At 34.8% G+C, this 10224-nt stretch overlaps 1 protein-coding gene across 4 annotated transcripts; it reads left to right on the forward strand.

Moving 5' to 3' along the window:
* The first annotated feature begins 557 nt into the window (after positions 1 to 557).
* On the forward strand, positions 558 to 5040 carry LOC124933466 (tyrosine-protein kinase BAZ1B-like). 4 transcript variants are annotated; one of them, XM_047473869.1, is made up of 11 exons: positions 558 to 679; positions 794 to 1129; positions 1205 to 1462; positions 2766 to 2827; positions 3289 to 3384; positions 3463 to 3594; positions 3676 to 3888; positions 3979 to 4091; positions 4227 to 4337; positions 4411 to 4615; positions 4708 to 5040. In XM_047473869.1, the coding sequence occupies exons 2-11, from the start codon at positions 955 to 957 to the stop codon at positions 4822 to 4824; spliced, it is 1482 nt and encodes a 493-aa protein (XP_047329825.1). In that variant the 5' UTR covers positions 558 to 679; positions 794 to 954; the 3' UTR covers positions 4825 to 5040. The 4 variants fall into 4 exon arrangements, with proteins under 4 accessions (XP_047329825.1, XP_047329824.1, XP_047329823.1 ...); XM_047473868.1 differs by having other exon boundaries at positions 794 to 913; positions 988 to 1462; XM_047473867.1 differs by having other exon boundaries at positions 794 to 1462.
* The last annotated feature ends 5184 nt before the right edge of the window (positions 5041 to 10224 follow it).

Below are 10224 nucleotides of genomic sequence, written 5' to 3' on the forward strand. Positions count from 1 at the left end.
TTTTTAACACGCAAGCCTTGATCTAATCGAACCTTTAACTTTTCGCGGAAGCGAAGGGTTTTCCAAGGTTACAAAGGTGTTCCATCTGAAAGATCAATTTCAATAACTCTTTTTTGAAAAAATAAAAATAACTTCAAATACGATTATTTTGTCTTCTCTATTGCTAAAAAGGGACGAAATGGACTCGAAAAATAATTATCAGCATAATCGGAAGGCATGAACATCAAACGACCCATTAACGATTGATGATATTATTCGAATAATAAAAATTCGAGACAAAAAAATTGATCAAATTAAACATAACACCGACCAAATAAAATACAATATTAATTCAAATCTAAGTAATAAAAAAGAGAAACGAAACACCCTACATTTGTAAAAAAAAAAAAAAAAAAACCTACCAAAATGCTAAGAAACAATTTCTCTAAAGTTTATTTTTTTAAGCATGTGTTAACTCTTTTTATCATACATTATGTTATTTAATTAAAAAAAAAAAGACTTGCTTAAAAACATTACAAATAAAACTCAAAAACATTAAAAGATTAGTTAGTGAACTAATTTTAGAGAGAATTTTTGGGTTTTTGTATATTTAGGAACGAAGAAGAAGATCAAATCCTTCAAACCAGTGAATGATCATTTTATCAGTGAATCTGATCGGCTTTTGAGAATCCCCAATACGGTAATTTCATCTCCTCATCTTATCAAAGGTTACTTCCTGAATCAATTTCCATGTTCGATTTCGTATCAGATTAGCGAATCTGTGTAATTGATCTTATACTGCTGGTGCTGGCAGTGTACTGTTCATCGTTATGGGGCTATGGCTGTTCAAAATCTCTGTCTTCAAGCAAAAGTTACATTTGGTCCATGGATTCTATTGTAACTTTGACAGAGAAAGACTATTAAGAAAGAGATGGTGAGCAGACTAACTCCATCACGATTCCTACAATTATACGTATGACCAATCTACTGTTTTTCAATCACACGCAGGAACGCATTATTATTATTATTATTATTAGTCGGAATTCCGCTCTAGTTCGTGAAGAGGTTATCCGAGAAGAAGCTTGGAGAAGAATAATCGGCGATGAATGGTGGGGTATAAATGAAGAACCCATTACAATCTATTACATGGGTATGCATTTTATAGACTCGTTAGTGCAAAAAAGTATAATAGGCGATGGATGGTGGGATCTTTGTGTTGAATCAGGTGGAAACATAGCTATTGAATTTGAATCAGTTGCTAGAAAGGGAGTCAAAATGGTCTATGTAAATGTAATGCCAAGTGGCTCATTGCAATTAAGGAGTATAATCTGCTTTACATTCAGTTCTTGCATCGGCTCACACCCTTCTAAACCCCAAATTTCTACCTTTTCAACAACCATCCTCTTAACCCATTTCATATATATATATCAACGCTGTTCTTCATTAGCCCTAAAGCTTATCTGCCTCCAGCGGCTGCTATCAGGTGATCCCATTTCGCTTTCTTCCTAGTTATCTTTCATATCCGGTAGTTTAATCCGATTTCTAGTTCAATAACGCCCTTGTTTTCTTTACTTCTTCTTCTCCTTAGAGTTTACAGCTATAAATGTGTTTCTGTTTTCATGGATATGCTTTTGATCTTGTTTTGATCGATCTTTACTTCGTTTATGTTTTCCCAAATGGAGATTCAGAGATTGAAATTGCATTTGATCTGAAGTTGTAATGTGCTAAGATGAGAGGAATTCTAGTTCTTTCTCTTACCTGATCTTTGTTTTGGTTTTGACTGTAATTAAAAAGATGAGTTTCGAAATATATGCAGCCAGTCCATGAAAAGCATCACAGGTAATTGACAAGTGAAATCCAGCTTCAATTGATGGTTGGTTGGTTTGTACGGTTATCTTCAGATAGTAATTAATTTGGGATTCATGTTAGGTTTACATGTTAATGGTTTTGTCGATGCCTTTATTTCTCAACTTCCTGTAACAGATTCTTCTTCTTCGAACTATGATATTGTTGTGAAGTTGCTCACTTCGACAGATACCTATTTGACAACGATATATCTTTTCATGCTGTATTTTTCAATCAACCGAACTACTTTTTCATATGAATATACTACAACCCTTTAAAAACATAGAGGGAAAGTAGTTATAAAGTTTATTTGTTTAGGTGGCCAAAAATCTAACGAAAAGAAAGTTTCTTGTTAGATGTTATCAAAAGAAACATCGATCATTTATACTATGGCTTAGTTTAAAGACACAAGAAATGCTCAATGAAGTTGCTAGTGGGCTTAGTTGTTGATCACTTTTTGGAAAATTACTATTTTCGTTTCAATCATAATTTTTCATGTTTTTCTTTTTCCCGACGTATGAAATTGGAGAAGCAATTTAATCCGACATTTGACTGCAATTGTTTTTCAAAAAGGGTGAAGAAATCAGTAAGAACTTCACCACAAGCTGTTGAACCTTAACGGTTCACAATAAGTATATATTTCTTTACTGTAAATAAGCAATTGTTGACCCTTGGCTATGTTGTGAGCATTTAAAATTCATTATTAACCAATGATATAAGGAAATACTTTTCCTCTTGCAACCTCAATCCTTTTTATCATGTTGTTTAATTACTTTACCTTTAGCCCACTGATGAGTGAATGAACTCAACAATAGCTAACAATTCAATATTAATTATTGTAGGAAGCTGAAACTTGTAACTTGATCAGGTGGGAGATATAACTGCCTTATCAAAGTGAAGACACATGATGCATAAAAATGAAAACTTTCATTGTGAATCAGATTTTATGGAGGAGACTGGACAACAAAATCTCGTAGTGCTGCCTAAAATAGGAGAGGATGAGGTGAGATTCATTCTTTATTTGGAACTTCACTTATCATATAAGTTGTTGGGAACTAATCCTTTTTGCACCACCAGTTTCTATTAGTTGAATTATTGTTGCATTTGGAAACCTGATTTTCGTGCCCTATTTTGTTAGTTTCATATAGTGGCGATATCTTTTACTACTTTAGCGGCAATCTTGACTTTTAATGGTGGTGTTTTTTGCCACTTTTTGTTTACCCTCGATTTTGGGTAAAATATCATTCTGTTATCTTTTTCCCTTTGTTGAATATAAGAATGTATGAAATTATTAGACATGGTTCTTCGAAACTAAATTGGCCACTTTTGTTAAGATAGCGATATTTATTGTTCTTCGATTGTCAAGGAAATGAAAAAAAGCATTAAATTTTTACATTTGCTCATTTGCAAATTTGCAAATTTTCATTTTAATTTAGTTGCTTTTAATTTTCTTCCTATTTACAGAGTTACTATGAATGTGTTGACAATGGAGGAGATCTTGTATGTTGTGATATTTGCTCAAACGTTTATCATCTATGGTGCCATAACCCACCTCTAGAGGTACACAACATTTACATTGTTTTGTTTTTTCCATCTAAACTTCTTTGTAGTCACTAAGCTGACGGTTATCATTTGAAGCATGTTCCTTCGGGAGAGTGGCGATGCTCAAACTGCAAGGAGAGTAATCCTTCAGTATATGCTGATGATAAAATAGAGCAGGATGTTAAAATCTCGAAAATGGGAAAGGCGCCTATTGCACCTCTTAATAGGGTATGTTCTTAACTCATCTCTTAATCTGACTTAAATCATGGCGTTTAACTGTGCATATTTTTTCTCAAAAATTTTCTTCAGGATGGTGTTGATGAAGCCTGTGTGACTAGAAAAGAGGAGACATGCAGTGAATTGGACCATCTTAAAGTTTATAGAAGAACCAGGTTCAAGCTGCAAGCCAGGAAAGAGGAGGATGTTAAAAAGAATAAGAGTGAAGCAAATGAGCGGAGAAATCTTCTCGCTGAAGAAGTAACTGGGACTTTTCCGAACCTTTCAAACATGAATACTATCACAGTAAGTTCAGAAGCTTCCTTTTCCATGTGATGTTAAATGGACTATCTTTTTAGACTGTTTATTGAATTAACTGTTTGTGCTTCATTGTAGTCGAAACTTGACTGTGAAGATAAGCCAACAGGAAAGGATAAGGGCGAGATCACGCCTCTTGATTTGCTTGCTGATGTCTGCACAAACCCTCTGTACAAAAATATACGTGAAATGTAAGCATTTTGGAAGGCCTAAAAGGAGGGGGTGTGCATAGTTGAAAGCATGCACGTCCTATATTTATTTATTATATTTTTTTTTTCCATTTTGCGCAATTCTTAAATGATGGAGGCTAATACTTTAATTCACAGGCCTGCCATTAAAAAAGCATTTGATTCAAATAAAAAATCAGCTATTATGGACAAGAAAAGTGCACTGAGAAACACTTCCCGGTTCCCCGTGCAATATTTGGAAACAAAGACGTAAGTTCCATCTAGCTGATTAATTGTTCATTTCATTCAATCTGTTGAGCATAATATTACCTTGTTCGTGCAGAAAGGAACATGATAAAGAAGACAACTGGCCGTTCGAAGATGAACTGAATTCACTTTGGATTGGAGTCCGTAAGCATGGACAAAGCTCCTGGGAAACTATCCTCAATGACCCAACATTGAAATTTTCCTATTTCAGGACTCCAACTTCCTTAGCAAAGAGGTGGTGGAGAGTTGAAAGACAGAAAGTTCAACCTGAAATTATTCAGGTGAACAACTCTCTACATTTACTCCTTAAGATGATCAAAACCTAGTTTGCTTGCTTTCACTGACTTTCAGTTGATTCTTTTTTTCCCTTCAGGTCCCTCGTATTTATAGGAAAAGATCATCTAGTTCGGATAGCTCGTCCCTACTGTCTAAGAAACTATCTCAAGATCCCGATACTGGCAAGGATGAATCTGAATATGAAAGTAATTAGTTCTATAAGGAAAGAATGCCAAGATTTTACTTTATTGGTTAAATTATCAGATTGTTGCATCATCTTTATACCTTATAACTTATTTTCCTGTCAACTTGGATGAAGATTTTTTTATGGTTTTGATTAGATTTGATCTTAGACTATGTTTGGAACTGTAAAATCGGATTTGAATTCAAACTCCAATTCTATGAATTTTAATATATTTAAAAGTTAAAGAATTATACTTCTTACAATTAATTTATTTGATGTATGTTCTATCACTAGTATTTATATATGCAAATCATAAAATTAATAAAATATTTGAAGAGGCTACATTTAAAAAGTTGTTTTCTTGTTGTTTCAGAATAGAAAATCCTTCTGCTGCTGGCAGTGTGCTCATCTTATATACTCAAAACTCTATCCTGTAGCAAAAGTAACTAATGTCCATGGATTAAAAATGGATTCTATTATGACTTATCGAGATTCTTAACAGATAAAGACTTGAAGTGGTTGAAGAAAGTGATGGTGAGCAGACCAAGTCTACCATGCAAGCACCCCTATTTTTATCCCTTGTATTGCACAATTCTTAAATGATGGATGCGAAATGTTATACCTTCGTATTTTTTTCATCGCAGCATCAACCTATTACTATCATGTTGAGCAATAATAGCTAACCATTCGATGTCAATTACTGTAGGAAGTGGAGACTTGTAACTTAATCAATGAAATTGCAAAGATATAACTAGCTTTTTCAAGCATAAAAAAGGAAATTATCTGTGCAAATCAGGCATTAATTTCTTTCCAGAGACCGAGAGGTTTGAAGATCCTCCTAATCTTGAGTTAATGCATTGTAAAATAGGAGATGTTGAGTTGAGATTCATTATCTATTAGAAGTTCACTTATCATGTGATGTTAAATATATTCCTTTTCTTGTACCAAGAGTTTCTATTTATTGAGCTATGAATGCTGTTGGAAAGCTGATTTCTGTGTCCTATTTTGTTTATGTTTAGTTTCATATAACTAGCGAGATTAACAATTTTACCACATCTTTTACTATAGCAACGATCTTTGACTTTTCAGTATAGTTTTTGTAATAGAGCGAAAATGTTGTGGTGGACAGAAAATCACAATTGAAAAGAATTAAAATGATTCTTTTTTTCTCATATTGCACAAACTTTAATTCACAGGCTTGCCATAAGGAAATCATTTGGAAACAATAAAAAAATGTTTTGTTGTGCAATATCTGTAAACAAAGACTTAAGTTATATGTAGTTACAAGAAGAGTCATCCTTCCTAATATGTTGATGATGAGGAGTAGGATGTTCTAGAGAAGCCAGGTTACTTTTCTGTTAAAATCATGAATATGAGAAATGCTACTGCTCTGTTAAAATCTTGAATATCATAAAGGCTACTGCTCCTCTTATTAGGCTATGTTCTTGACTTATCTCTTTATTTAACTTCAATCATAGCATTTTAGTTTTTTAACTTTTGTTCAGGATAGTGTTGAAGATGCCCTTGCAAGCAGAAAAGAAAAGAAACACTTAAAATTTATAGAATATCTAAGTTCAAGAGGCAAGCAAGAAAAGAGGATGATATTAAAGTTTATAATAGGAGATCCTAGCTGAAGAAGAGAGAAACACAAATTCAAAGAAAAATTATCGCTGAAGAAGAAGTAACTGGGAGTTTGCTGAAGATTTCAAGCATGAAAAAAAACCATAGTAAACTTCTTTTTCCAAGTGATGCTAGATAACATCTATTTGGTTAGATTTGGACAAATATCATAATAATATACCAGGTCAAATTAACTCATCTCTTTCATTAGATGATTTAGACTAATATCATAATAATATAAAAGGCAAAAATTAACTAATTAACTTATCTTTTAAGTTAATTAAAAAAATATGAAAAAAAAATTAAAAAAATATTGAGTAGGTATGTATATAGGTGGAGATTTATCTTAATTTTTTTTTGTTATATACATATAATATAGACAAAAACACAGTTAGAAAAGATAAGTAAGTAGAACTTATTGTTTTAGATTAAGAATTTATTTCTGTGTTATTACAATTACAAGAATATGAATTTATACAAAAATAAGGGAAACTAAAAGGTTAGAATGTGTAAAGGTTTTAAATACACTTAGTAGATGGAATATGAAAACCAAGAGACTAAGTGAGTTGCTCTTTAATGGTAGAGTCTTTAATACATTCCCTCAAACGAAACGGGGAGACACACACCGTGAGTTTGTTACGCAATAAAGCAAATCAGTTTGACGTAAGTCCTTTGGTGAGGATGTCGGCAATTTGATCATCAGTAGGTATGTATCGGATGTAAAGAGCTTTCTGAGCAACACGTTCGCGAACGAAGTGAAAATCAATTTCTATATGTTTCGTACGAGCATGAAAAACTGGATTGGCCGACAGAAATGCAGCACCAATGTTGTCACACCATAGAGTGAGAGGTTGAAGTGGGGAGATGCAAAGTTCACGTAGCAAGGATTGGAGCCAGATGAGTTCAGTAGTGGCATGAGCTAGAGCTCGATACTCAGACTCGATACTAGACCGAGCAACAACTTGTTGTTTCTTTGAATTCCAAGAGATAAGATTGTCACCAAGAAATATGCAGTAGCCAGTTGTGGAGCGACGATCGTCCGGACAACCAGCCCAGTCGGAGTCAGAAAAGGCAGATATATCGAGAGAAGATGATGGACGAATGAGAAGTCCATGATGAGGAGTATGACGAAGGTAGCGGAGTATTCTTTTTACTGCACACCAATGAGTGGTGGTAGGAGACTGCATGAATTGGCATGCACAATTGACAACAAATACTAGTTCAGGTCGAGTATACGTCAAATATTGGAGAGCACCAACAATGCTGCGATACAAAAATGGTTCAGGAAGAGTATCACCATCATGGCGAGATAAAGATGACCCAGAAGAGATTGGAGTATTAAGAGATTTTGAGTCACTCATATTGGCTCGGATAAAAATGTCATTGATATATTTTGATTGAGAGAGAAAAATGTCGGAGGTAGATCGATGAGCTTCAATCCCAAGAAAATAGTGTAGTGGACCTAAATCTTTAAGAGGAAAAATGTGGTTAAGTTGAGAGATGATTGAGGAGATGTGAGAGGAAGAGTTACTAGTGAATATAATATCATCCACGTAGACAAGAAATAACGATGTAATTTGTGGAGAGTGGTACATGAATAAAGAAGAATCATTTTTGGATTCTTGAAACCAATGGAAAGAAGAGCAAATTTCAAGGTAGTATACCATTCACGGGGAGCTTGTTTGAGTCCATAAAGTGCTTTGTGAAGTTTGCACACATGATTAGGATAATCAGGATGAGTGAACCCAGGCGGTTGAGACATAAAAACTTCCTCGTGTAGAGTTCCATGTAGAAAGGCATTACTAACATCGAGTTGATGAATAGGCCATTGTCGAGTGACGGCAAGTGAGAGGATGGTTCGGATGGTAGTATGTTTGACAACTGGGCTGAATGTTTCAAGATAGTCAATGCATTCTTGTTGATGAAATCCCTTTGCAACTAAACGAGCCTTATGACGTTCAATGGAACCATCGGCTCTTTATTTGATTTTGAAAACCCATTTGCAACCCACGATATTCTGCGAGGATCGAGGAACAAGAGACCACGTCTTGTTTTGAATTAGAGCATTAAACTCATTTGCCATGGCAGAACGCCATTGAGTATCTTTATTGGCGGTGGAGAAACATGTGGTTGGAGAGGTGGAGATGGTGGAAATGTTAGCATTGTGAAGGGCACGAGTTTTGGCACGTATGGTCATATGATGAGAGGAACATTCAGGAGCATGTATAACGGTGATAAGTCCACGTGTGGGAGTAGGAGGGTTGATTGAATATGAGTTGGTTGATGATGATGGTTGATAGGAGTTTGATGTTGGCGAGTTGATTGGTGAAGATGGATGGTTGGAGTTTGATGATGATGATGATGAGTGTTCGGATGTTGGAAAAGATGGTACTACAGGGATTTGTGATGTTAAAATTGGGGAGATTGGTGGTGATGAACGTGGCCGAAAAGGAAAGTGCGATATTGGAGAGACTGCTGATGTAGAAAGATTGGTAGATTTTGATAATGTACTTTTAAATGGAAATGTTTGTTCATCAAAAGTGACGTAACGAGAGATATATATTCTGCCGGAAGGAATGTGTAGACAACGATAGCTTTTGTGATTTGGACTATAGCCAAGAAAAATACATTTTAGAGTTCGAAAATCAATTTTGTGAGAGTTATATGATCGAGTGAGCGGAAAGCAAGAACATCCAAAAGTTTTAAGGAATAGATAATTAAGAGGACGATTAAAAAGAATTTCAAAGGGGGATTGACGAGGCTTACCATTTGAAGGAAGACGATTAATGAGATATGTACTTGTTAGAAACACATCATCCCAATAAGATAGGGGCATAGAAGCATGAGCAAGAAGAGTGAGGCTCATTTCTATAAGATGGCGAATCTTGCGTTCAACAACACCATTTTGTTCACTTGTATGAGGGAATGATAGACGGTGTTGGATGCCATGAGTTTCAAGATAAGATTTCAGACTCCTATATTCGCCTCCTCAATCAGATTGTAGAGTTTTAATAGATGTGTTGAATTGATTTTCAATAAGTGTCTTAAATTTAATAAAAGTTGGCAAGACATCAGATTTTCTATAGATATGATATAGCCAAGTAAAGCGGCTGTAGTCATCGATAAAATGGACAAAATATCGAAAACCGTTAGTAGAGAAAAGAGGAGCAGGACCCCAAACGTCAAAATGTATTAATTCTAATGGAGACTTACAACGAGATTGAGAAATAGGAAAAGGAACTTTGTGTGCTTTTCCATATTGACAAGATTCACAAAAACTTAATTTCTTGTTGCCAATAATAGATAAATGAAAAGAAGACATAATAAAAGTTGATGTTGAAAATGAAGGGTGTCCAAGACGATGATGCCAAGAGTTGGCAGATGAACGAGTTCCAATAAGAGCTTGATGAGTGGGCGGAGGGTTGACGATTGAGTTTAGGCGATATAGCCCATTTTTAAGTGTGCCGCGAAGGAGTTCCCTCTTCGTGACCTGATCCTTGACAATACAATAATTTGGATGAAATTCAAAAAAGATATTATTATCGGCAGAAAATTTGGAAACACTTAGAAGATTTTTGGTTATTAATGGGACACGCAATATTTTACGTAGATGAAGATTTTTATTGGAACATGGAATGAATGATTGCCCAATATTAGAAATAGGAAGAGGGTTACCGTCTCCCATTTTAATAGTTTCTGAACCGTTATATGGAGTTGAGATGCTAAGATTGTCAAGGTTCGTCGTGAGATGGTTAGTAGCACTAGAGTCGGGATACCAAGCCGAGTCATAAACAGAAGAAGGTGTAGCCA

The sequence above is a fragment of the Impatiens glandulifera genome, chromosome 4 (genome assembly GCF_907164915.1).
Source record: "Impatiens glandulifera chromosome 4, dImpGla2.1, whole genome shotgun sequence".
Classification (NCBI taxonomy): Eukaryota; Viridiplantae; Streptophyta; class Magnoliopsida; order Ericales; family Balsaminaceae; genus Impatiens; species Impatiens glandulifera.

What these genes read in the sequence shown, in the direction of transcription:
- LOC124933466 (XM_047473867.1), top strand. Translation starts at nt 955, where the DNA reads ATGACCAATCTACTGTTTTTCAATCACACGCAGGAACGCATTATTATT. An exon ending in CAAACATGAATACTATCACA is followed by an intron (nt 3,889 to 3,978) that starts GTAAGTTCAGAA and finishes GCTTCATTGTAG; the next exon opens with TCGAAACTTGACTGTGAAGA. An exon ending in CAATATTTGGAAACAAAGAC is followed by an intron (nt 4,338 to 4,410) that starts GTAAGTTCCATC and finishes TTGTTCGTGCAG; the next exon opens with AAAGGAACATGATAAAGAAG.